We start from the raw sequence: 27,312 nt of genomic DNA, 5'->3' as shown, positions 1-27,312 counted from the left end.
CAATTGAAACCTGCTCTGTGGGTGAGCTGTTTACCCTCTATAAGGTTTCATTTTGTCAGCAGAATACACAATACATATCATGGGCCTGAAAAAGCTGCAGAAACTCATTAATGGGCGCAGCCAAGAAGATGACCAATCTAGGGAAGATGCAGGGCATCGGCATGAGTACTACGGGCAGCCGGTTAGCCCATATAGCCAGTCTCTCAGAAGCTCGTCTCTGTGCATACATGTAGTTCTCGAATTGGAGCAACCCATGACATTTACACAGCTATATGCTTTTGTCGAAACCAATTTGCCAAGGAACCCAGTTTTATCTTGTATAATGGTAATGGCCTTAACCTCTGGTCTTCAAATATTTGTTTTATTAATGAATCACAGTTCTTGTATCTCATTATTATTTCGTGGGCGTTTAATTCATCTGTTGCAATAACGTTATATATCTGCAGAAGGAGGATGGTCAGGGAGTATTACGATGGCAGAAAACGAGAATGAATATTGATGACCACATTTTAGTTCTTGATGATGTCGATCCAGCCTGGGTGGAAAGCTATATCTATAAATCGTCCCACAAGCCTGTTGACCATTCAGGTCCTCGGTGGGAATTCCACGTCTTGAATCATAAAACGAGCGAGACCGGAGCCACTATGGTTATGCGGTTCCACCATTCGCTAGGAGATGGCATCTCTTTGATGTCGTTGCTGTTCTCTGTTGTCACCAGAGTCGACAATCCCCATCTCCCTCCGACATTTCCTACATCTGCGAATGGAAAGACTAAAGCCGAGTCCAAACCTAGTTCCAAGTATTCCACTACCAGTACATCATGTTCAGAGCGTTGGTCAGCGTTTACAGCTAAACTTTTTAACATGAGACCATGTTATACCATGACTTTGGGACGGTATATTCTTGTTGATGTTATAAGCTCTTTCCTGAGAGTTCGGGGATGGATTGATGATAGCCAGTTGCAGCCTATTCCACAAGCATCAAGTCCTGATGAAGACCAACTGATACCTGCCGAGCTATCTTCTGCGACATTTAAGTTGGAGGACATCAAGAAAATAAAAAACTGTGTAGGAGGGGTACGTATAATGTTGTTCATATCGCCGTGGCGTAGGATAAGGAACACTCTGATTATGTTAGCTGTTCAACATTTTGAATATTACAGAAATTCAGTTAGTTATTTGATGGATTGCATATATCAGATTTAGATGTTATAATTCGTGTGCGAATACATAGATTGTATTAATATTTTTGTTTACATCCAGCAGTTCTGAGATTGCATATATCAGATTTAGATGTAATAATTCGTCTGCGAATACATAGATTGCATTATTATTTTGGTTTACATCTATCAGTTTTTCAAAATACATTAGAGATATCTGATTTAGATGGTATAATTTTTGTGCAGATTCCTAGCATTGCATTTTTTTTTAATGTAGATTTTAGATTTGGTTATTTCAACATCTTCCAATTTTTTGTTTTTAATTTAGTAATTTTTTTAATATCAGATATCAAAAGAATTCCTGGATATCAAAAGAATTCCTGGATTGCATTATTTTGATGTATTAGCCTGCTCTCTATGTCTACACTAGACTTTACTATTTCAGCCAATTCGAAGATGAACTTCAGCAAAATGAGAGATAGCCGGAATTCTGTGTTAAATAGTTAACGAAATATCCTATCAAAATTAAAACACATGCTGATGTTTTCTGTTTCTGCCTTGTAGTTATATGTAATTACGATAATTCAGTTGATGTGATCAGTTAGAAGAGAGGTCAAATTTGTATGGCGTACAAATATTTTTGAAGATGTAAAAATTTGTGGAAGATTTGTATTTAACTGTTGTTCAGCTCAAGGAGAGATTAAAATTTGTAGGAAACACAAATATCTTTGATAATATAGAACTGTAGATATTTTAATAGATCTAAATATTTGAAGACATGTATTTAGTGGGTTTGTTTAAATTTAAAAGTAGTCAAATCTTTAAGCTGACATTAATATTCCTTAAAAATCGAAGATTTTGAATTTAGAGAGTTTAGTTTGCGAGTTACATTTAGTAAAATCAATTTTTAATAATTTTTTATTAAAAAATAATGATAATATATTTTAAAATTTTATTTAATTTAATTAGTATTATTAATCTATATTAATTTTTGATTTATAAATGTTTTAAGTTGGAAATTTATTCTTGAGTGTACAATTTGAGGAAAGATTTGCATCTAAATAGATATGATTCTTCCTACTCTTGGTAGATCTGAAGTTGATCTGAAGTTGAGATAGATTTATGATGATTTTGAACTAATATAGTAATAAAATATTTTAACTATAAGAAATTTTCTATTTTCACTTGTTTGATACACTATGTACATAGCTTATGTTTTATAATTCACATTCTCTATTGGAAATAATGGAGAATATTGTATTATTGGAGAGACTTTGTTTCTCTGTACGTGTGTCCTAGATTAGGATTAGTTGTTATTTTCTAGAAGTCAGTTCTAATCTCCCTAAATTGATGTAAACTTATATATTTCTGACTTTATGATTAATTGAACTGAGCATTCTCTACTTGGGCAGTCTCTAGGCGCATCTTGCTCACCTGTGACCTGCTAGTTTCAAATTATAAGTTTCAACTCCCATATTTTAACACGGTATCAGAGTTGGTGTGCCTTAGTGGTTGAATTCACTGTCATAGTAGCAGAATTGAGAGCCTTACTGGGTGGAATGCCTTAGTGGCACATTCGAGAGCCTTAGTGGAAGATTCGAGGGCCTTAGTGGCATATTCGAGAGCCTTAGTGGCTGGAGTGCCTTAGTGGCGGATTCGAGGGCCTTAGTGGTAGAAATAGAGCCTCAGTGGCGCGAGAGAAGTTTTTTTTTTTCTCTATGAAAAGTTGCAGCAATGAGGGTTTTTGCCCTATTTCCCGCACTCGCTAAAGAAGGCAGCAACGTGGAAATTGTGGTCGAAAAATGCATTGATTGCCAATAACTTAGATTGATCTTTTGTAGCGTGGTCCAATACCATAAACCGGCACTGGTGTAGAGGAGGGTTGATTGGCTCGATCGATCCCAGTGGATCGGGTTCTCGATTAGTTGTGTGGATGGTGCATCGTGTGGATCGACTCAAATATGGGTCTTTGTACATCGTAGATGTCGAGATTGTACAGATCCCTTAGGAGATCACTGTTGAGATCGTGTTAAGGATCAGATTGAATCCGACTCTTGGAGATCACCCTAGATATTTCCCCATTGGTACATTTTTTTCCTTTTTTTTAGATCGCATATCTAATTTTTGTTGTTGGCTAGATCGACTGTTGGAGATTGAGGATCTTGAGGTAGATCCATAGATTGATCCAGTCACAATGAATAATCATATGGAAGAAGCGTACCTGAATGAGAGCAATAAGCTCGACGGGTCGAATTATTCAAGTTGGAAATTCAAATTGCAGACATTGGTTGAGGGGAGAAGTGCGTGGGTGATTGCAAATGGGGATGAAATGAAGCCGAGTATAACAGGAGGTGGAACAACAAAAGAAATTCAAGATTGGGAGAAGAGGGAGAACAAAGCGAAAGCGCTGCTGAAATTGTCTGTGAAAGACTGTATCATCCATCACATCAAAGAGAGCAAATCCACAAATGATATTTGGGTAAATCTCAGGGATCTGTATGAAATAAATAATACAAATCATTTATTATTCCTGAAGAGTAAGATTCTCTCCATTATAATGGAGGAGAATGAATCAGTCACTACATTCATCTCTCGGATCAAAGAGCTTAGAGACAAGTTGGGCGATATAGGGGAGAAAGTGGTGAACACTGATCTTGTCATGATTACCATGAATCGTATGAATGATAATTATCAGATGTTTATTAGAGGCTTGAATGCAAGGGAGAAAGCTCCCAATTTCGAAGAAATGATAGGGATATTAGTGCAAGAGGAAGAGATGCAGATGAATATGAAGGATCAGAATGCAAATCTCGCATTGTGGTGAAGAAAAATCCTTTCAGAGGGAAGCCAGGAGCAGCAGAGAAAGGCAGTGGTATGCCCTAAAGAAATTCACCTCAAGGTATGTCTTCGACCATAATAGATTCATGAATCAAGTGTTTTTTTGTGGTAAATTTGGTCACATTGCTAAACATTGTTATAAAAAGAGAATTGATGAAGACAAACACACATAAGAAACATACAGGGCACTTTGCTGACGAAGACCAGAATCATGAACTCAAATTGTTTGTGTCTGATTCTTCTCTTTCTGGTGAAATTGATGAGGCTGAAACCTGGTTTGTGGATTCTGGAGCATCCACTCACATGACAAGGAATAATCGTTGGTTTGAAAGCTTTAAAGAAACCAACAATGGTGCTAATATCTACATTGGTGATGACAGAGCCTACCTGATCAAAGGGTATGGAGACATTCCAGTGATATTGCCTTATGGTAATATCAAAGGCATCCAACATGTGATTTATGTACCAGGAATTAAAAAGAAATTGTTCTCTGTCTCTATGATTGTAGATCAGAACCTAAAGGTAAAGGTTTTTAAAACCTATTGTGTCATAAAGGATTTGTTGGATAAAAAGAAAATGGTTGCATCTGGAATACGAGTTGGAGGTCTGTACAATTTGAATGTCACAAACGTGCCACACCAAGGTTTCACTTCAACAACGATGACAACAAAGAATCTTTGGCATCAAAGATTCAGACACATCAATCTTCCTAACTTGTTGTTGCTATAAAAACAAGGTATGGTTAATGGAATCCTTGTTTTAAAAAAATGCACATGTTGACTGTGAAGGATGTGCACTTGGGAAGATGCACAAGGATGAATTTCCCTCAAGTTTAAATAGAATAAAGAGAGATATCCTTGAACTTGTGTACACTCACATATGTGTACCAATATAGACAAGATCATTAGGAGGAGAATTTTATTTTTGATTATTTGTTGATGATTGCATACGGTATACTTGGGTATATTTTCTAGGGAATGAAAAGTCATACATTTGAATATTTTAAAGAGTTTAGAAGTTTGATTGAAAAATAGACAAGGAAGATCACCAAAATTCTCCACTCAGATCAAGGGGGAGAATACAAGCTAGGAAACTTCATCAAATATTGCAGGGACCATGGGATAATTCAGTGGTTTATAGTACCTCACACTCCACAGCAAAACGAGGTTGCAGAGAGAAAGAACAGAACTCTAGTGGAGTGTACATGTAGCATGTTGAAAGGTAAGAAGGTCTATCTAATGGTTTTTAGGCAGAAGTTATTAATACTGAAGTCTATTTAAAGAATAGGAGTCCAACAAAGAGCCTTGATCTTGAGGATCCATTCAAGGCTTTATATGGTTTTAAGCGTGCAGTTAGTCATTTAAGAGTATTTGGTTCAAAATCCTTTGCACATATTCCTAAGGAGGATAGGAAGAAATTGGATGATAACTCCATAAAATTCATATTTGTAGGGTATTGTTTTGAGTTTAAGGCATACAAATTGTTTAATCCATCTACTCACAAGGTGTTTGCGAGTAGAGATGTTATATTCCATGAGCAAGTTGATGAAGGGAACAGAGACAAAGGCTATGAGGAGTGGCACATGCCTTTGCTAATTGAAGACAACAATGAGGAAATTAAAGACATCCATGAGCAACAGTAGCAATAACAAAAAGAAGAATCAAGTGATGCAAGTACATCCAACAATCCAAGTCCACTAAGGAGTGAGCAAGACAGATTTGAGGCAAATCCACTACCGAGGAGATCAGGTAGGCAAACTCAATTACCAACAAAGTATAGAGATCATGCTCTTATAACCAGTATTTTAAATATTGTTGATCCCTCAAATTATAATGAAGCAAGTCAACATGATGAATGAAGGGCAGACATGAAAGAAGAATATGAGTCAATAGTGAAAAAAAAACCTAGGATTTAGTTGAACTGCCAGAAGGGAAAGAACCTATAGGTTGTAAATGGTTATATAAACCTAAATTTAAAGCAGATGGCAGTGGAGACAAATATAAATCTAGGTTGGTAGCTTAAGGTTACTCACAAAAAGGAGGAATTGATTATGAGGAGATCTTTGCTCTTGTAGCTAAGTTAAACACTATTAGAATGTTAATAGTTTTAGATACAAAGAAACATTGGAGTCTACACTAACTAGATGTGAAGACTGCTTTTTTAAATGGAGAATTAAAAGAAGAGGTATACTTTAAACAACTTGAAGGGTTTATCAAATAGGGGCAGGAACATTTAGTCTGCAAATTAAGAAATGCATTATATGGATTAAAACATGCACCCAGATCATTGTATGAAAAATTGATTGTTTTTTCTTCCAACATGATTATAAGAGGAGAAAAAATGACCCAAATATTTATATTGTGTTTGATGAAAGGGGCAAATTGTGTTGATTTCTTTATATGTAGATGATCTAATTATCATTGGAAATGATGATGAATTGATTAAAGAAATGAAAGTGTAGATGTCGCAAGTTTTTGAAGTGAAAGACCTAGGAGAATTACATTATTGCTTGGGTCTGGAAGTTTTGAGGGACTTTGGACATACTTTTCTCACTCAAGGATAGTATGTCAGAGGTTTACTGAAAAAGTTCAGATTGGAATAGTGCAAAGTTGCTTCAACACCTTTACAACAAAATCTAAAACTTCAGATGGAAGATGATTTGAAAGAGGTGGATGCCACATTGTATAGACAACTAGTTGGGAGTTTGATTCATTTGACTACAACTAGACCTCACTTAGCATTTTCAGTGAGTGTGTTAAGTCAATTCATGTCAAAATCTCTTGAGAATCAGTGGGTGGCAACAAAAGGTGTCGGTGGTAGCAAAAGGTGTCTTGAAATACCTTCAAGGAACCATTGATTTTGGTATTAAGTACACTAATCTTTCTGATGCTAATTTGACAGGTTTTTCAGACTCAGACTAGGTAGGAAACCTGGAAGACAAAAGATCCATATCAAGATATGCTTTCAATGTCAGGTCCAGGGTAATTGCGTGTAGCAGCAAGAAGCAAAGTATTGTATCCTTATCTTCTGCAGAAGCAGAGTATCAAGCAGTGTGTGCAGCCATGTGTGAGGCAATTTGGTTGAGGAGACTTCTCCATGATGTTGGAGAAGAACAAAAAGATGCTACAATAATCAGATGTGATAACCAAAGCTCAATGAAGCTAGTGAACAATCTTGTGTTTCACAAAAACACAAAACATATTGATACTCAGTTTCACTTTGTTAGAGAGAAGGTTTAGTCTAAAGAATTTTTTATTGAATATTGTAATACTTGTGATAATGCAACAAATATTTTTACCAAGCCCCTTGGGAGGATTAAATTTGAAATGTTTAGGGAGATGTTAAGAGTACTGGTAAACCCTTTCTCTATTACGAAAGATTGTTGAAAATAATGAAGAATATTGTATTATTGTACTTATGTCTTAGATTAAGATTAGTTCTTATTTTCTAATATTTGATTTGTAACTCATATTAATCTTGTTATTATTATTAATAATTTTAAAATATCATATATATAAACTTTATATTATGCATGGAATAAATTATAAATCTTTCACAATATGAAGTGACTTTAATTTGATATTTTTTTTTGTTATTTGTTATTAATATTTTTTTGTTTAAATACTACATGTCAATTAACATGGAATAAATTATTCAAACTAAATTAATTTATTTTTTTATTATTTTTAAATGTTTTATCTATTTATATAAAATTAAATTAATGTAAAATTAAAATGAAAATTAAAATATTCTCAATAATCAACATTGATTTATTTATTATTATTTTTTAATTTGTTAATCCAAATATTCTTTTATTGTTTTTATTTATCACATTAGTGAACAATATCTCCCTCTCTATGCAACAAATATATGAACATTTGTTTATGAAAAATATATATATCGCAACAAATATCTGAACCTTTGTTTATAAAAATACATATATATATAATATTTACATTAATGCGGCATTCAAGCCATAGACAAGTCTAAAATAGTTGGCTAGAGGCTGAAGTCAAAGTGCTGAACATGTGACATAGAGGCTAACAGAGGGGAGAACACATAACAGTTGTCATAATGAACTAGAGGAAGAGAAAACTAGAAGGAGGCGAGGTTGGAACACTTACTCATGGAGACTTTTGTGACAGAGGTTCTTCTTCCTTAATTGGCACAGGGCCAAAGAAATCACTGTCGTCGAGATAAGAACTTTCTTTAGTCTTGAAGTCGCCTTTGACTCTTTGCAGAATGCTTTGACGTGGATGGTAGGTCGTCTCCAAGAGGTGTAGATGAGGGTGGAGGGTCAGCCCCAAGAGTAGCTGATATGGAAGGGATGTCAACAGTCGTGTTTGGCGAAGACGAAGGCGAAGCTTTCAGGGATGACAGGAGCAGGATGATGCTGACATAGTTGGCCATATCACTGAGAGCTTCTTTGAGTTTTATTATGAAGTGATCCAAGTTGAGAGGGGGAGCGTCCGTCACCAACATGTTCTCCTCGCGGCCCTTAAGGAGACGACCCAGGGTTTTCCTCAGGGCACAAGTGTGATCGAAGTGGATCTCGGTAACTTCAAGGCCAACAACTTATCGTCAGTGTCACCGTGGAATGTTGGGATCAAAACATTCAGCCCCCAAGTTGTGCTATAAGGGGAGCGGAGGCTTTCCCTTACCATGGCCACCATAGCAAGCGAATCCACATTCCCAGATCATTGAGACAGAGGGCGTGGACTTGTAGATAGTAGAGGGAATGATCTCGCGGGCGAGAAGAGTAGTGAGCATGCAGGTGACATAAGGATTGAGTGTGTGGGCATGAGAGGGAAGGAGCATGTATCCAATAAGAAGAATGGATTTGCAGGACAAAGAATGCATGAAGATGACAGGAAGTGGTTTGCAATTAGTGACGAGCTTGGTTGTGGAGCAGGGAAGAGATTTGCCTGCGGAGGAGGATAGGAATGCTCCAGAGCATTCTAGGCCTTGTAATATCCCCAACCAATTGACCCAGTTGGACTAATTAAAACTAAATAAATAATTAAGGGGCATAGAGCCCCGTGTAATTCTCAACCAAAGTATTTAACAGTGGTTTCTTTCAAGCCATCAAGATTTTAAGAGGGCGGAGGAAGAATGATAGCAGAAATGGAATTTGAATCTTCTTCTTTGGCATTTAGAAAGCTCAAGCGAGTTTTCAGGTGAGACTTGAATATTCTTGTTTCACATTTAGAAAGCTCAAGCAAGATTTCAGGTGAGATACTCAGCCTAGCTTCAGTGGGAATTATTCTCACCCTAGTTGGCAACTCAGCTCCGGTGGTTCCTGAAATCACCCTATTTGGCTCAATTTCTTCTTTGAAAAGAGAGGTTATTTGTATTTATTGTTTCTCTGAGCACTGATTTGATTTCATTCATTACAAGTATAAATTGACCCCTTAATTCTTTCACGGTTCAGAAGTTGGGCCGAGAGACCACGAAGGCGAGGAAGATGCCCAATTCTCAGGATCGGTCCTACCATTCATTATTCCAGGGTCTCAACGTTATTACATGGCCGAGTCACAGTTTGGCTGACAGCTGATGCATGGGTCACGCATTAGAAAAAGGGTCGTCCTCGACCAAGTTTTTGTGGGAAGAAGCGGTTGGGAAACCGCCACAGATCCGCCTAATTCTACATTGTACAAGAGCGCACTGGAGGACCCAGTACCACCACGTCGAGGGAGAAAGAGGGCTGAAGATGGAATCGGAGGCCGAGCGCGACTGCACAAGATCAAATTGTGGAGCCGACAGACATCGTTCCCCACCGCCAACAGAGGAGAGTCATTACGCCTATCGGGGGTCACTGAAGGATCAGGGTCAAAATTCGGGGAGCGAGACAGTGGGTTCCTGGTGTCAGAGATCTTCACAACAGAGGAAGAGTTGAAAGGCCATTGATTTCCCAGGCCTACGACGCCGAGCAGCTGACTGTATATCGTTGTTGCAGAAACCTCGTTTCGGGGAATCTGCCACCTGTAACCTCTAAAAGAGCCAAGGCGGCATAATCAATGAACTCATCCCTTGTGTAATCGATGGGATATATATGTATGACCGACAACGAATCGATGGTAAGCATTGGTAAACACCTTCGGCTGAGAAGTAATATAATTATATATCTGATTTGTGGCTCGGTTCCACTTATTTGGGCTGGGCATGGTTGTTGGCATAACAAAAGAAACCTGCTAAATATGTTTCTTTTGGGTAATGACCCAAACCCTTCATAATATTCCCGTATGTGTTTTCTTTTGGGTAATGACCCAAACCCTTCATAATATTCCCGTATGTGTTTGGTGAATTTTAACGTAACTATTATTACAGTGGTATCAGATCCACATTCTTGGCCAGTTGTGGGATGCCAAGAAAAAAAACCCAAAAAGGGATTGCTATCAATTGGAAAGAGAGAAAGGTTAAAAGTCAAGGATGGAAAACAAAGAGATCAACACTAATGACCATGGAGAGTCAGAAGTGTTACATGACCTCATGGGTGATCACAAAAGTACCAGCTTGAAGATGCACTACAAAAGATTGTCGCCACTCAAGACACGATTTTGGAACTTCTCAAATTGCAGATCGGGCAACTTAAGTTGCAAAGCAATAACGGGGAAGGTGGCCCCCATTCAGGTGGGGGGTCCATCACATGAACATGCCAACCTTTGAAGCATCCCATTCAACAGACCAACTATGCCTCCATTCTTGGATGATCCCTCCAGGGAGCAAGACTCTCCTTCACCAATTGCGGAGACAGTTACAGCTTGGATGAAGGAATATGATGCGTTCCTCCCCAACATGAAAGAAACTTTAACCGTCAATGGATATTATTTCATGAGGAGCAAACAACAAAAGAAGGCAATAGTATATGGGGATCTTCAGTCAAACCCAAGTCTACAAAAGGCTGTGGGGAAAGTAACTCTTCCTTACTTTGATGGATCAACAAAGTGTTCTGCAAGATCATGGGTGCAAAAGTTGGATACATATTTCCAGCTTAATCCCATACATGAGAGAGATGCCATTAATATGACACGCTTCATCTTGATGGAGAAGCACACGAATGGTGGCAACATGGGATGATCACTCTAGGACATGTAAACATAATCTTTTATACAGAATTCACGCAAATATTGATAGAGAGATTTGACAGGAAGGGCCCTGAACTGTACATTCGGAAGCTAGCCCAACTACGGTAGACAGGTAGTGTTGACTCACATATCACAAAATTCCAGAGGCTTATATTAATGGTCACCGACCTCTGAATGGTTTGGATGATCATGTTGTTCATAGAAGGGTTTTCAGAACCCCTGCAAGGTTGGGTTAGATCCTACCAACCCATGACCTTGCAAGACACAATTAGGAGAGTAAGGGATATGCAAGATGCAGTACCCAAGGCTAGATTCCTACCCAAACCAACTATCCCTCAAAGGGGGAAAGGAAGTCAAGCAGTAGGAAAGGGAGCAGCTAGGGAAGGGCAAGTTGGACGATGAAACTAGGAAAGATATTAGGAGGAGAAGGCTATGCTTCTCTTATCATGAACCTTGGGCACCAGGGCATTGATGTACTAAGGGAAAGGCACATTATATTGAAGTATTTTCTAAGAGCAGAGATGAAGAAGAGCAACTAGAGACAGATCAAGGAGATTCACAAGGTATAAGGGAAATATAGGAGGAGATTCAAGAAGGGGTTATTTCTCATCTTACAGGGGTCCCAAGAAACTGCACTCTTTGGGTTAGGGGCACCATACAAGGACAAAAGGTGACCGTGTTGATTGATGGTGGTTCCTCCCACAATTTCAATGATGTAAAATTTGTAGCTAGAAGAGGATTGACAACTGAAGAATTCAGAGGATTTATAATTTTGATTCATGGGAAGAAGGAGCGAATCACATGTCATGCACTAAAATAGTCCCTAATATGAGTCTAACAATGGGGAACTATACAGTTACAAATGACTTTTTCATTGTGGATTGTCCAGACTCCCATGTAGTGCTAGGGGTTCAATGGATATATTCAATTGGGACTCATACAGTGAACTATCAAGACTTGAAATTTGCATTTACAGGTCCAGATGGTAAGAAGGTGATGTTAAGGAGAACTAATGCATACCCGCTGAAGATTGTGACATCTAACAAGATGGAGGTAGATCTTTGACATGGGTATATATGATGGGTTGCGGAGTGTCGAATCATGGAGAAGAAACCAACAAAACAACATAAGGAGTATCCCCTTGACATCATGGCATTGTTGCAAAAACACCATAAGGTTTTTGGAGATATACCACTAGGACGACCACCAGATAGGGGATTTGAGCACATCATTGAAAGGATGTGCATATACTATCGAGTGCTAAACAAAAAGACCATAAAAAATCGGTATCCTATCCCTATGATCGACTAGATGATGGATGAGATAAAGGGGGGCAAGTACTTATCAAAGATTAACCTCTACTCGGGTTATCACCAGATCAGAGTTCGAGATGAGGATATTCCAAAGAAAACTTTCAAATGCCACTATGGACATTATGAATTCCTAATGATGCCTTTTAGATTGACCAACACCCTTGCAACATTTCAGTGATGAATGAACCATGTGTTTTACAAGCATCTATGAAAATTTTTGTTAGTCTTCTTTGATGACATCCTGATTTATAGTTGAACATGGGAGGAGCATCTACAACATTTGGACAAGGTTTTGGGATACTAGAGGCACGACAATTCTATGCCAAGATATCCAAATGTTAGTTTGGCTTGAAAAAAATGTTATATCTCTGTCACCTCATTAGAGGCCAAGGCGTCAAAGTGCACTGGTAGAAGATTGAAGCCATTCTCAATTGGCCCACTCCCAAAAATGTAACAGAATTAAGGAGCTTCTTGGGTATTTGTACTTATTATAGAAGATTTGTTAAGGGATATTCATAGCTGGCAACACCTCTTACTAACCTGACAAAAAGGGGAGCCTTTGTATGTACAAAGACAACATAGGAGACATTTGATTGAATGAAGGAAGTGATGGTTTCATTCACATTTCTAGCCTTGCCGGACTTCTCCCAACCATTCGTATTGGAATGTGATGCTTCTCGGGAGAGAATTGTGGTTGTTTTAACACATAATCATCATCTGATTGCTTTTGATAGTAGGGAACTCTAGGATAATGAGTGCTCTTATTCCATTTATGACAAAGAAATGTTGGCAATTATGCATGCACTCGCCAAATTTCAGCCATATCTAGTAGGCAAGAGGTTCAAGGTCAAAATTGATCATAATAGTCTGAGGTACTTCCTAGATCAGACAAGATTGAACGAGAGGCAACAAAAATGGGTTAGCAATATTCAAGCCTATGACTTCGAGATCGAATAAGTCAGAGGCAAAAACAATGCAGTGACAGATGTTTTGTCCATGAGACCACCTGCCTTCTCCCTCATAGACATTGCAGAAGACTGGAAGTCCCATCTTTTAGTGGAATATTCAAAGAACCAGTCAGCCTGTGAGATTCTTGATGGACAATCATCAGAGAACCGATATAGATTTTTCAATGACATTATCTATTATAAGGATCGAATCTATCTAGTACCTGAGTACCAACCAAAGATGAAGATCATACAAGCAACTCACAACTCCACTGCAGTAGGACATCCGAGATTTCTAAAGACTTACAGGACCATTAGGGAGAGGTTGACATGGAAGGGACTCAAGAGGGACATTACCAAATATGTTTAGGAATGTGGTATGTGATAGAGAAATAAGGTTGAACATAGACACCTGACAAGTTTGTTACAATCGTTGCCCATTTTGGAACAAAAATGGGAGAGTGTCTCCATGAATTTCATTACAGGGCTACCATCATCCTAAGGAAAATATTGTATCTTTGTGGTGCTAGATCGTTTGACCAAATATGCCCACTTCTTTGCATTTTCTTGCAGAAGATGTACATATCAAATAACAGAAATATTTTTCCCAGGAGTATTTCGTCTATATGTTTTTCCCAAAACCATTGTGAGTGATCGTGATAGCAGGTTCATGGGAGCATTCTGGCAAGAGTTATTCAATCTAGCTTGCACAAAACTTACTCCTAGTACAAGTTACCACTGGTAGACATATGGACAAACAAAAGAAGTAAATAAATGGGTGGAAGGTTACTTATGAAACTATGTCATAGGGAAACAAAGAGCATGGCCCAAGTTGTTTTATTTAGGAGAATATTGCTATAACACCACTTATCACATGTCCATGGGGAAGCCACCTTTTTGAGCCTTATATGGATATGAGGCACTTACTTTCGCAGACGCAACATTTGGAGATATAAGGGCACCATTACCAAAGGATTGGATCTGGGGATGCTAGGATATTCTCCGGGCACTCAAAGATAACCTACAGACAACTAAGAATCAAAAAAAGTTATATGGAGATTGACAAAGGCTAGAAAGGAGTTTCAAAGTAGGAGATATAATTTACCTCTGGCTACAAACGTACACACAATCTACCTTGAAGCAGAAAATAGTAAAAAAGTTAAAGCCACAGTTCTACGGGCCCTATCGAGTTATCCGAAAAATAGGAGAAGCTACATATGAATTGGAGCTTCCGACAGAGAGAAGAATTCATAACATATTTCATGTTTCTTGTTTGAAGAAGGCGGTAGGGCAGAACGTCAAATCATCACCTAATTTACCCCCATTAGATGAGGAGGGATATCTTCAACTAATTCCAGAGGAGGTGTTGGAGGTCCAAGAAAGTATGCTTCAGAGTAGGACCGTCAGTGAGTATTTGGTATGCTAGAAAGATCTTCCCGTCGAAGACACCACTTGGAAAGGAGAGCACATATTGCAGCATTTGTCATTGAAATTACTTGAGGGCAAGCAATTTCAGGTAGGGGGACAACCAATTGATCGAGTTGGACCAAGTAAATAAATACATAGTAAGGGACATAGAGCACATGGTTTTGGCCCAGGTAATTGTCAACCAAGGTATTTGCCAATGGTTTTGTGGTTTCTTTCAAATAGCAGATATGGAATTTGAATCTTTTTCTTTGGCATTTAGAAAGCTCAGGGGATTTTTCAAGTGAGGATTTCAGGTGAGATCCTCAACCAAGCTTAAGTGGGAATTATTCTCACCCTAGTTGGCAACCCAACTTCCCTGGTTCCTGAAATCACCCTAGTTGGCTCAATTTTATTTGTATTTATTGTTTCTTTGAGCACTGATTTCATTCATTATAAGTACAAATCGTCCCCTTGATTCTTTCATGGTGCAGAAGCCGGGCCGAGAGACCACAAGGCGAGGAAGACGCCCAATTCTCAGGTTCGGTCCTACCATTCATTATTCGAGTGTCTCAGCGTTATTACATGGCCAGGTCACTGATTTGCTGACAGCTGATGCACGGGTCACGCAGTAGAAAAAGGGTCGTCGTCGACCAAGTTATCGTGGGAAGAAGCGGTTGGGCAGCAGCCACAGATCCGGCCAATTCTCCACTGTACAAGAGCGCACTGGAGGACCCAGGACCACTACGCCGAGGCAGAAAGAGCGCTGAAGACGAATTCGGAGGCCGAGGGCGACTCCACAGTATCAAATTGTGGAGCCGACAGGCATCGTTCACCACCGCCAACATAGGAGAGTAGTTACGCTTATCGGGGGTCATTGAAGCATCAGGGTCAAAATCCGGTGAGCGAGAGCGTGGGTTCCTGGGGTCGGAGATCTTCACAACAGAGACAGGGCCGAAAGGTCATTGGGTGCCGAGTGTCGGAGATCTTCACAACAGAGGCAGGGTCGAAAGGCCATTGATTTCCCAGGCCTCCGACGCCAAGCAGCTGACTGTATATCGTTGTTGCGGCAACCTCATTGTGGGGACTCTGCCACCTTCAACCTGTAAAGGAGCCAACGCCGCATAAACAATGAACTCATCCCTTGTGTAATCGGTGAGATGTATATGTATGACCGGCAGCGAATCGGTGGTAAACATGGGTAAATTTGTAAACGCCTTGGGCCGAGAATTAATATAATTATATATGTGATTTGTGGCTAGGTTCCATTTATTTGTTCTGGGCATGGTTATTGGCATAACAAAAGAAACCTGTTAAATAATTTATTTATTTTTGGTTAATGACTCAAACCCTTCATGATATTCCCGTATGCATTTGGCGAATTTTAATGTAAAGATTATTACAGGCCACCATAGCAAGGGAATCTACGTTCCCGGATCATTGAACCAGAGGGCCTGGACTTGTATATAGTATAGGGAATGGCCTCGCGGGCAACAAGAGCAGTGAGCGTGCAGGTGACACAACGATTGAGTGTGTTGGCATCAGAGCGAAGGAGCATGCATTGAGTAAGAGGAATGGATTTGCAGAACAAAGAAGGCATGAAGATGCAGACAATGCCAGTGGTTTGCAAATAGTGACTGGGTCGGTTGGGGAATAGGGAAGATTCGGACTTATCAATACAAATTAAAAAACAATAAACACTTAATTTTAATATTATAATTAATAAAAAATATTAAAATTTTACATATAAATATATTATTTAGTTTATAAAAATATATACTCAACCTACTAAATATCAAATAAAAATCCATCTCGACTGTGACCGTCTACTCGTTGTACAGTTAGTTATGGAGTGTTGACTTGCTTCACAAATTGTGAACGATGTCCTGACAGGAATAATTTCATACTGCTTAGATTTTAACGATATTATACCGTCCTTGGATTTGAATAGGTGACAAATACCATGGTCTATAAATTACTGGCCATATAAATCAATGGTGTGTAAGTGGGTGTATAATCATAGCCTTGCATAGCCGAGTGTGTATCCTGCTCTACAGCATTGAATATTGTGAATGTTTTACAGGTTGTTAGATTTAAATAGGTTAAGGATATGGCTCTCCACACACCACCAGTGGCCGGCTGTGTGTGCTGCTATACGATATTGAATACTGTATGGTTAAAACGTTGTTAAATTTAAATTGGTTAAGGATATGACTCTCTATACACCACCAGCAACAACATCTGACAGTCATACATAACCAATCACAACACATCGTCTGTTTAGTTATTAACTAGACATACTTGCATATTCACTTGTCAGCAGCTATGCAAGCTAGCGAGGCCATTGGTATATCTTCATGACTTATTAGAATTGTACTTCTCAGTTATATCTATATCTATAAGATTTAAGTTTTCGGTTTTTTAAGATATTAACTTCATTTTGTATTTAAAATTATAATTAAAATTACGAAAATTGTCTCACCAGAGAACGAACAATCCCTTTTTAAATATTACCATTCGACTTCTTTATTACCTCTTCATGGTTGAGTATAAATGCATTCATTCTATGTCCCTCACAGCTAATTGTTTCGTTTAAAACAATAGACCTCTTAGTCATTAGTTCACTCTTTCATTTTCACCTTAATAAAATTTCATTGCGCTGATTGCTGTTTGTAAGCAGTCCAGTTGGGGAAGATCCCTTCGGTGGAGGGACTAGGTAACCATCTACAAAGAGGACAGATGTAATTATTTACCTGTGTGTTATGTATCCAAAGAGAATTGAACCTAAGTTATTATAGGAGCTTAATTCTGATGCATCCAAGGAGAATTGAACCCACACCTTATGACAAAGTGTTAAAGATTTGACTAAGTTAAACCAAGTGAAGACTATAAATTTGGCAGTGGTTTAACCAACTAAATTACCCATTAAAATTATTTATCACTGCACTGGGTTTTATTTTTTAAAGATTTAAATAAAATAAAAATAATTATTTTATTTTATTTACATGTAAATAGATATAAATATAAAATTACAATAATGATGGTGAATTTGTTTCCACAATTACCTGGGTTTAAGTCTCCATAAATCTGGTGTATCCTACTTATTCTCCTTTCTATTTTTTCTTTTAAGTTTGGCAGGTTCACATCTTCATCATGTCCAATATAATATTTTATATGGGGGAATTGAAGCAATAACTTTGCATCAAAGAGTGTCTTAACAGAGTGTCTATCCAAGACCACTAAACTATTTTCATTTCTATTTAAAAAAAATAAAAATCATTCTCTTAAAAAAAATTCAAAAATTTTTTTTTTTACATTTGATTAAATAAAATAAAAATAATTGTTAATTTATATTATTTTAAAACATAAAATTAAGCTTATTATCCGTTATTTCAATTGGTTATACAATACTAATACTTAGTACTAATAGTTTGTGTAGTGGTCTCTATGTTAAATGTGTAATTTCAACGCAGCCGAAAACCACCAAACAAAACCACCTATCTTGTTCGCACCGCCTTTTGGCAAAGGCTGTTTTTCCTTGGAGCCCTCCGAACACATTCAGCATGAGACACGCGTCCCATGTACGAGCACCCAAAAACCACTTTCCCCGGACAGTAAAGTTCGTTTGAGTTGTGTGAGGTTGGTGTGCGAATTGCGTCCGATCGGGTCAACACATGTGGACTCACTCCAACCTGCCAGAACGTTAATCTTACTCTTACCGTGGCTTCTAATTAATGCATTTAATGCATAGTCATAGTTTTAGGTAGAAATTTTAAATTTTAATGTTTTTATTACTTACGGAGGTATGGGTAAGTCCTTTTTTTTATTTAATTTTGGTTGCACGTAAGTATGGGGAAATTAAGATAGGTATGGGCAAGTCAACGTGTGATTAAGTTTTTGTTTTTTTTGATATATGTAATTTTGTGTTCATCTTGTGCGAAAAGTGAAATGAAAAAAAATAGAGCACAGCAGTGCCATGAAAAAAAACTGAGCTGGGGTTAATTGGTGGATATGTAATGCATCAAGCGCAGAAGCGTGAAAAGGATGAAAGAAGTTTTTTTTGTGATTGAAATGTATTCTCCGGCATTATGAATATAATGAAAATATAAGATTTTCTTTTACAGCAGTAAAAGTAAGTTTTCATGTAAGGAATTTCTATTCTTACAACAGTAAATGTAAATGTTCTTTTACAGTAGTAAATGTGAATGTAGATTTTACACAGCAGTGTAAAAATCATTTTTGTAAAAGAGAGATCGAGTTTGTTTTGTAAATTCCTCTCTGCACAGAGGATGAAATATGTAACAGTCTTTTGTTTTAATCAATAGAAATGCTTTATGGTGTTGCAATGGTCTCTTCTGAGTTAATTTGGTTTTAAAGAGGTTCTCTGCAAAAGATCCTGGACAGAGGAAACAGAGAACTGTCTCTGTAGTGAATTTTATTTGGTTTTGGTATTTTCTCCATTAAAAATACCCAACAGTGGTATCAGAGCAAGGCTTAGGCTCTTTAAAGAAGTTAAAGAAGCTGAAGGGAGAAGGTTGTTGCTGCAGCAAGATCTCTCAGGCAGACAGAAGACACAGACAGCGAAGGATTCAGGTATTCCCCAAAAGCATTTCTCTTGTTATTGCTGAAGACTGTCAGTTTTTTTTAAAAAAAACCACAGTCAAGGATTTAAAACCATAGTTCAAGATGCAAGGAATGGCAAGCACAAGCATGGGTATGTTCAACACCCAGCTCCCACACTTTAATGGGAAGAACTATGACTACTGGTCTATAACCATGAGAGCTTTGTTCATCTCTCAAGATATATGGGAACTAGTAGAATATGGGTTTGAGGAACCAGCAGATGAAACTGAGTTCAATGCATTAACTCAGGGAGAGAAGGATCAACTGAAACTCAACAGGAAGAAGGATGCAAAGGCCATTGTCTTGTTGTATCAAGCAGTGGACCAGAGTATATTCCCAAGGATAGCAGCAGCTACAACATCACACAATGCATGGCAAACTCTCAAGACAGCCTATCAAGGCATGGAGAGAGTGAAGACAGCAAAATTGCAAATGCTGAGAAAGGATTTTGAAAACTTGAACATGAAGGAGTCAGACAACATTGAATCATTCTTCACTCATGTGATTGGTGTAATCACACAAATGAGAACTCATGGAGAAACAATTGAAGATAGAAGAATAGTGGAGAAAATATTGAGGGTCTTACCCTCAAGGTTTGATGCCATAGTCACCACCATTGAAGAGACAAAGGATCTCTCAAAATATTCAGTTGATGAGCTACATGCATCACTGATGACTCATGAGCAGAGGTTGAGTAGGAATGAAAACTCATCTCTTGAGCAAGCCTTCAAGACCCAGATGTCCTTTGGAAGAGGAAGAGGTCAAGGCAAAGGAAGCAAAAGAGGAAGAGGAAGAAGCCAGAACAGAGGAGGAAGGAACAGCCCAGCAAATGCACAAGGAAGAGGCAACAATACAAATCAGAACCAAGGTCAAGGCAGCAGTCAGCAAAGAGATCAGTATCAGGCTCAAGGACAAAGGTATGATAAGTCTAATGTTCAATGCTATTATTGCAAAAAGTATGGACATTATGCTAGTGATTGTAGAAAGAAACAACATGATATGAACAACAGACAAAATGCAAATGTTACAAGAGAAAACAACAGTCAAGAAAATGTCCTGTTAGCTTGTAACATGGCTGAAACACATAGTGAAGACATTTGGTTTTTAGACTCAGGTTGCAGCAACCATATGACAGGGAATATAGCCCTCTTCTCAGCGTTAAATCAGAATTTGAAATCAGAGGTCACACTAGGAACTGATAGTAAAGTGTCTGTTATGGGAAAAGGGGAGGTAAAAATATTTTCAAAACAAGGAGAAAGGAAAACCATAGCAGATGTATACTATGTCCCCGGAATGAGATGTAACCTCTTGAGTGTTGGACAGCTTATCCAAAAGGGTTACAATGTTTATTTTGTAAATGATGTGTGCACCATCATGGATATACCACCCAGCAAAAGATGCATTGCTGAGGTAAAAATGACAAGGAACAGGATGTTCCCTCTCCGGATCCGGGCAGACTTGAAGAACAAGAAGGAAATGGCAGCAGTCACCCAAGAGGCCTTCCAAAGCGTGCCAAAGGATGAGAACTGGTTATGGCGCTTGAGATTCGGGCATCTAAATTTTGGAGGTCTAAACTTATTGAGCAGAAAAGGAATGGTAAAGGGATTACCGTTGATAGAAAAGCCGGACAGCCTTTGTGAAGGTTGTATATTGGGCAAACAACATAGAGAGAGTTTTCCATCAGGGAAAAGTATAAGGGCAAAGGCACCCTTAGAGATTATCCACTCAGATTTGTGTGGACCAATGCAAGCTCCATCATTAGCTGGCAGCCTATATTTCTTGACATTCATTGATGATTTTACAAGAAGGACTTGGATATATTTCCTCAAGAACAAAAGTGAAGTCTTTGAGAAATTCCAAAACTTCAAAGCACTTGTGGAGAACCAAAGCGGGCTGCACATAAAAGTATTGAGAACTGATAGAGGAGGTGAGTATATCTCAAATGAATTCCTAAAGTTTTGTAGAGAAAATGGAATACATAAACAGTTTACAACTCGATACACCTCACAGCAAAATGGAGTTGCTGAAAGGAAGAACAGGACCATCATGGAGATGGCAAGGAGCATGTTGAAGGCAAAGCATTTGCCAAATGAGTATTGGGCTGAAGCTGTACATTGTGCAGTTTATATTTTGAACAGGTGTCCTACAAAGGCAGTCATGAACAAAGTGCCAGAAGAGGCATGGAGTGGGAGAAAGCAAGGAGTCACCCACATGAGAGTTTTTGGGTGTGTGGCCTATGCACACATTCCAGATCAGCTAAGGAGGAAGTTGGACAGCAAAGGGGAGAAATGCATCTTCATTGGATACAGTGATGAATCCAAAGCCTACAGGCTGTACATTCCATCTACCAAGAAGTTCTTTGTCAGCAGGGATGTTCAATTCATTGAGGAGGAAGCTTGGGATGGAAGCATAGAGAAAACGGTGAACATTAAAAACTGTTTGTCTCATGATGAAGATGAAGAGGAGGTGGCTGAAATGAATCCCCAAACAGCAGCACCAACACAAGGACAGCAAGGTACACCATTGAGGATCAATGAGAGTGCTTCTCCAAGCACACCACAAGGAGAAAATTCAAGTGCATCTTCAAGCACTTGCACACCAAGTGAAAGAGGTAAGAAGTTTAGAAATCTAAGTGACATTTATGATGAAGGAATGAATTCCTTATTTGCCTTGTTTTGTCATGTTGATGATCCTATTCATTTTGAAGAAGCTATTAAAGATAGGAAATGGATAGAAGCTATGGATGAAGAGATGAATGCCATAGAGAGAAACAAAACATGGGATTTGGTTGAGCTACCAAAAGGCAAAGAAGTCATTTGTGTGAAATGGGTCTACAAGACCAAGAGCAATGCTGAAGGCAAGATTGAAAGGCATAAAGCAAGGCTGGTTGTCAAAGGCTACAAGCAGCAGTATGGGAGAGATTATGAGGAGACTTTCGCCCCGGTTGCAAGAATGGAAACCGTGAGAGCAGTGCTGTCCATAGCAGCTCAAAACAAATGGAAAGTCTACCAAATGGATGTGAAATCAGCATTCCTAAATGGAGTGTTAATGGAAGAGGTTTATGTGGAACAACCTCTTGGCTATGAGAAGAAAGGTGAAGAGCACAAAGTGTGCAAATTAAAGAAAGCTCTTTATGGGCTGAAGCAAGCGCCAAGAGCATGGTACAGCCGGATAGATTCATATCTCTTGGATAATGAATTTGACAAATGTGAAGGAGAACCCACAGTCTACATCAAGGAAAAGGATGGTAAAATTTTAATTGTTGTCTTGTATGTAGATGATGTTATTTTCACTGGAAATGATATTTATCTCATTGAGAATTTTAAATCAGTCATGAAGAATGAATTTGAAATGACTGACATGGGGTTGTTAAGATACTTCTTAGGCATAGAAGTAGATCAAAATGAAAAAGGAATTTTTATATCTCAAGCAAGATATGTAAATCAAGTTTTGGGCAGATTTAAGATGGAAAAATGCAAGGCAGCAATCACTCCCACAGTGATGGGATTAAAGCTCAGCAGAGAGGACAGCAGCAAGGATTTTGATCCTAGCTTGTATAAAAGCATTGTGGGCAGCCTTATGTATTTAACAGCAACTAGGCCTGATTTAATGTATGCTGTTAGTTTGATTTCCAGGTTCATGGAGAGGCCAAAGGAGGCACATTGGCAGGCAGCAAAGAGAATTTTGAGGTATGTGAAAGGTACCAAAATGTTTGGAATTTTATATCATGCCTCAGAACATTCAGATTTGGTTGGGTACACAGATAGCGATTGGGCTGGAAGTGTAGATGATCGGAAGAGCACTTCCGGTTATGTTTTTAACATGGGTTCAGGAGCCATTTCATGGGCTTCCAAGAAGCAATCCATTGTAGCATTGTCTACAGCAGAGGCAGAATATGTGGCAGCTACAGCAGCAGCATGTCAAGCAGTTTGGATGAGAAGGATGTTGAGAAGCTTAGGCCAGGAGCAGGCAAAAGCGACAGTGGTCTTTTGTGACAATAGCTCAGCTATTGCTTTGTCAAAGAATTCAGTGTTTCATAAGAGAACGAAACACATCGACACAAGGTTTCACTACATCAGAGAGTTAGTGAACAATGGAGAAATTGTCCTAGAACATTGCAGGACCCAGGAACAGGTTGCGGACATCTTGACAAAGCCGATGGATCAGAAAAGCTTTGAATTTTTGAGGAAGTGTCTGGGTATGACCGAATGCCCAGCTGTTGAAATTAAAGGGGAGTGTTAAATGTGTAATTTCAACGCAGCCGAAAACCACCAAACAAAACCACCTATCTTGTTCGCACCGCCTTTTGGCAAAGGCTGTTTTTCCTTGGAGCCCTCCGAACACATTCAGCATGAGACACGCGTCCCATGTACGAGCACCCAAAAACCACTTTCCCCGGACAGTAAAGTTCGTTTGAGTTGTGTGAGGTTGGTGTGCGAATTGCGTCCGATCGGGTCAACACATGTGGACTCACTCCAACCTGCCAGAACGTTAATCTTACTCTTACCGTCGGCTTCTAATTAATGCATTTAATGCATAGTCATAGTTTTAGGTAGAAATTTTAAATTTTAATGTTTTTATTACTTACGGAGGTATGGGTAAGTCCTTTTTTTTATTTAATTTTGGTTGCACGTAAGTATGGGGAAATTAAGATAGGTATGGGCAAGTCAACGTGTGATTAAGTTTTTGTTTTTTTTGATATATGTAATTTTGTGTTCATTTTGTGCGTAAAGTGAAATGAAAAAAAATAGAGCACAGCAGTGCCATGAAAAAAAACAGAGCTGGGGTTAATTGGTGGATATGTAATGCATCAAGCGCAGAAGCGTGAAAATGATGAAAGAAGTTTTTTTTGTGATTGAAATGTATTCTCCGGCATTATGAATATAATGAAAATATAAGATTTTCTTTTACAGCAGTAAAAGTAAGTTTTCATGTAAGGAATTTCTATTCTTACAACAGTAAATGTAAATGCTCTTTTACAGTAGTAAATGTGAATGAAGATTTTACACAGCAGTGTAAAAATCATTTTTGTAAAAGAGAGATCGAGTTTGTTTTGTAAATTCCTCTCTGCACAGAGGATGAAATATGTAACAGTCTTTTGTTTTAATCAATAGAAATGCTTTATGGTGTTGCAATGGTCTCTTCTGAGTTAATTTGGTTTTAAAGAGGTTCTCTGCAAAAGATCCTGGACAGAGGAAACAGAGAACTGTCTCTGTAGTGAATTTTATTTGGTTTTGGTATTTTCTCCATTAAAAATACCCAACACTCTATTTTTTTTTTGAATATATAGAGGGGACGTTACTTTCCGATCAATTTGGCCTAAAGTCATTGCTCATCCACCTCGATTGTCCTCAAATACTCGTGGTGCAATTAATTTTTGAATTCTGACTTGCTTTACAGACTCTGAACGATGTGCTGACGGGCATAATTTTATACGGCATGCAACGCTACTTGCAGATTCACCTGTTAGCTGGTATGCAAGCCAGACAAGCCATTGGTTTATGTTTTACTTAATTGCCCTTTCATACTGGAGTCTAGCCATTGTAACGAAATTAAGAATGCCCGCATTTTTTCCATGTCCCTCGCTAATTATACACCTTAGAAACAATAATCCTGGTAGTCGTTAATTTAGATTCTGTCCCAGTCCAGTTCAGATCTTTTCGATAAAATGGAATTTTATTTCACTGATTCTTGTTTTGAAAGTGCTGCAGTTGGAGAACAGATTAGTTTGGAAGATGCTTATGAAAAGGGAAATGAGCTGACACAGAACCCTGTTACTGCAAAACAGTTGAAGAATTTAAGATTCACAGCATTATGCGCAATAAACACGAGATCGTCCCCTGGACTACAGGTTCTTTTGCACTAAATAAACCATCAATCAGTAGTTTTGAAAGACAGACGTTTAATTATCAGCTATTTACGCTTTTGATGATATTGTTTGAAACAATAGATTAAATTTGTGTACAGAAAATAGAGGACATGTTAAAATCAAAATCAAAGGCAGCGTGGGGAAATCAGGTTTTTTATTTGCCCGTGCGGATACCATTTTCCGTAGGGAAGGTGGAGAATGATCCTCTGGAGTTTGTGAAAAGGGCAAAATGTACGTTAGATAGGCGAAAAATGACTTCAGGTTTAATCGGACGCAGATTTTTGAGATACGTAGCAAGGCTGAAAGGACCACGGGTCTGGACGTCTAACCTACAATTAATTTGTGTATAAATGTTTAATCCAAAAAGTGTTATCAGCAATGTTCCATAATCTCATATCCAAATGGTGCAGGGATTTTCTAGGTATGTTTTCAAAACAATGGCCAGCGCAACGCTGGGGATATCAAATATGGTTGGCCCTGTTGAGAAGGTAGCCATCGGCGGAAATCCAATTAAAACATTTTCCTTTTTTGTATCGGGTGGACAAGGACTTCAAGTTTTTGTATCCGGTGGACAAGGACTTCCAGTGAGTACACACTATTTTTTCTCGATGTTCATCCTAATTCTCTGAAGGGTAAAGTTTATAAATTTTGGCTAGTCTAATATGAGAATTATAAAATATTTATTGATATTTTTATAAAAATATTTAAAATTTAACTATAAATAAATATGGTTGATATAATTTTAGTGATTTTTATTGTATTGTAAAATTTAGGCTACTCAAAAATATAAATTGGTGATTTTTTTTTGAAAAATCATGGAAAATTAACTCATTTTAATATTAATCCCTAAATTTTTTTAATTTTAATCATGGAAAATTAAGCCACTGGCGAATATTAACCTTTAAAATTTTCCAATTTTAGTCATCCTATTAAATATAATTAATAAATTAAATATTAACTATTCAACCTACATAGTGTAATTTGGTAATGATACAAAATCTAATAAAATTATAAATTTTGAAATATTTTAAAATTTTAATAAATATAAATAAAATCAGAATTTTCTAGGTCTCTAAACTATTCCAAAATATACAACGGACAATATTCCAAATTCTGCCATAAGAATGTCTAATTTAACAATTTGACCATCAAAGATAGTTTTTTTTGTTAGTAATATGGAATATCTCTGTCCTTGCAGCCGGTGGCTGTTTATATTCTGAGCTATATGGGCACCGTTGCGATGCAAATAAGGTTCAAGGTGGTTATGTCGATCCGAAGATGCTGTCCAAGTGTTTGACGGAAGCTTTTAACGAGATGAAGGAGTCTTCCATTCGTCAATAAGTCCTGATATGTTAGAAAGTGGTACCCTGCTCATATAATGTGTGGTAACGAGTGTGCCAGAACGGGTTTATTAAACTCCAGATGGTTTGTCTATAACGTTCGTTCTGTTAGTGTTGGTGACAAAGGATCACGTAACATGGTTGATATTATTTTAGCAGCCAAGGTAATTCGATTAGTAAGGGGAGTCATGCAATTAAAGGTTGTCATGCAGTTATAATTTATTTTTCTCTGTAGAAATAACTTCAAAATCATAAAATTGGAATATTTTGGCGAAATAACTTCAAAATGGTAAAATTGGGATATTTTGGCGATTAAATGGTTATGAAGATTATACATTTGTATTACAAGTTATATTATTTTATTGAGCCAAGTGGCTTATTCTGCAAACCAATGTGATGGTGATGTGCAAGTATGTTGACATGTATCCTCTTAAAATAGAAATAAAATATTATCTAAATGAAAAATCAAATTGACATGTATCTTCTTAAAATAAAAATAAAATATTCTCCAAATGATCAATGTAGGCTATAATAGAAAACAAAATGAATATGTTACAAGTTATATTTTGCACTTTAAAAGAAGTTTTCACCTAAAGAAATTTGATCCCTTTTGGCTCATGTTAGATCCGGAGTTAGATGGAACTTTAATAGTCCCAAGGAAGTAAGCCTCTAGCAATCAATTAATTTTCTTGTTGAACACTATTAGTAATGTAAGTTATAATATTAACTTTGAA

The 27,312-nt window shown here is 37.8% G+C and overlaps 1 protein-coding gene across 2 annotated transcripts; it reads left to right on the top strand.

The window, feature by feature from the left end:
• On the top strand, window positions 1–26,895 carry LOC149156374 (wax ester synthase/diacylglycerol acyltransferase 11-like). Of its 2 annotated transcripts, none has more exons than XR_016263312.1 (7): window positions 1–325; window positions 447–1,076; window positions 24,770–24,842; window positions 25,081–25,220; window positions 25,337–25,552; window positions 25,660–25,822; window positions 26,437–26,895. XR_016263312.1 is itself a non-coding variant. In XM_089443619.1 (7 exons), exons 1-7 carry the CDS (start codon window positions 80–82, stop codon window positions 26,533–26,535), a joined length of 1,578 nt encoding a protein of 525 aa, XP_089299745.1. In that variant the 5' UTR covers window positions 1–79; the 3' UTR covers window positions 26,536–26,895. The 2 variants fall into 2 exon arrangements, 1 of the variants encoding a protein (XP_089299745.1); XM_089443619.1 differs by having other exon boundaries at window positions 25,649–25,822.
• Window positions 26,896–27,312: the final 417 nt, after the last annotated feature.

The sequence above is a fragment of the Pinus tabuliformis genome, chromosome 9 (genome assembly GCF_031772625.1).
Source record: "Pinus tabuliformis cultivar Carrire ecotype Pingquan chromosome 9, CPIR1, whole genome shotgun sequence".
Lineage (NCBI taxonomy): Eukaryota > Viridiplantae > Streptophyta > Pinopsida > Pinales > Pinaceae > Pinus > Pinus tabuliformis.
This window is presented reverse-complemented; position numbering and strand designations above follow the sequence as displayed.

Coding starts and splice junctions, on each gene's coding strand:
- LOC149156374 (XM_089443619.1), top strand. CDS start 80: ATGGGCCTGAAAAAGCTGCAGAAACTCATTAATGGGCGCAGCCAAGAA. Junction 1,077..24,769: donor TAAAAAACTGTGTAGGAGGG/GTACGTATAATG, acceptor CTTGCTTTACAG/ACTCTGAACGATGTGCTGAC. Junction 24,843..25,080: donor GCAGATTCACCTGTTAGCTG/GTATGCAAGCCA, acceptor AAAGTGCTGCAG/TTGGAGAACAGATTAGTTTG.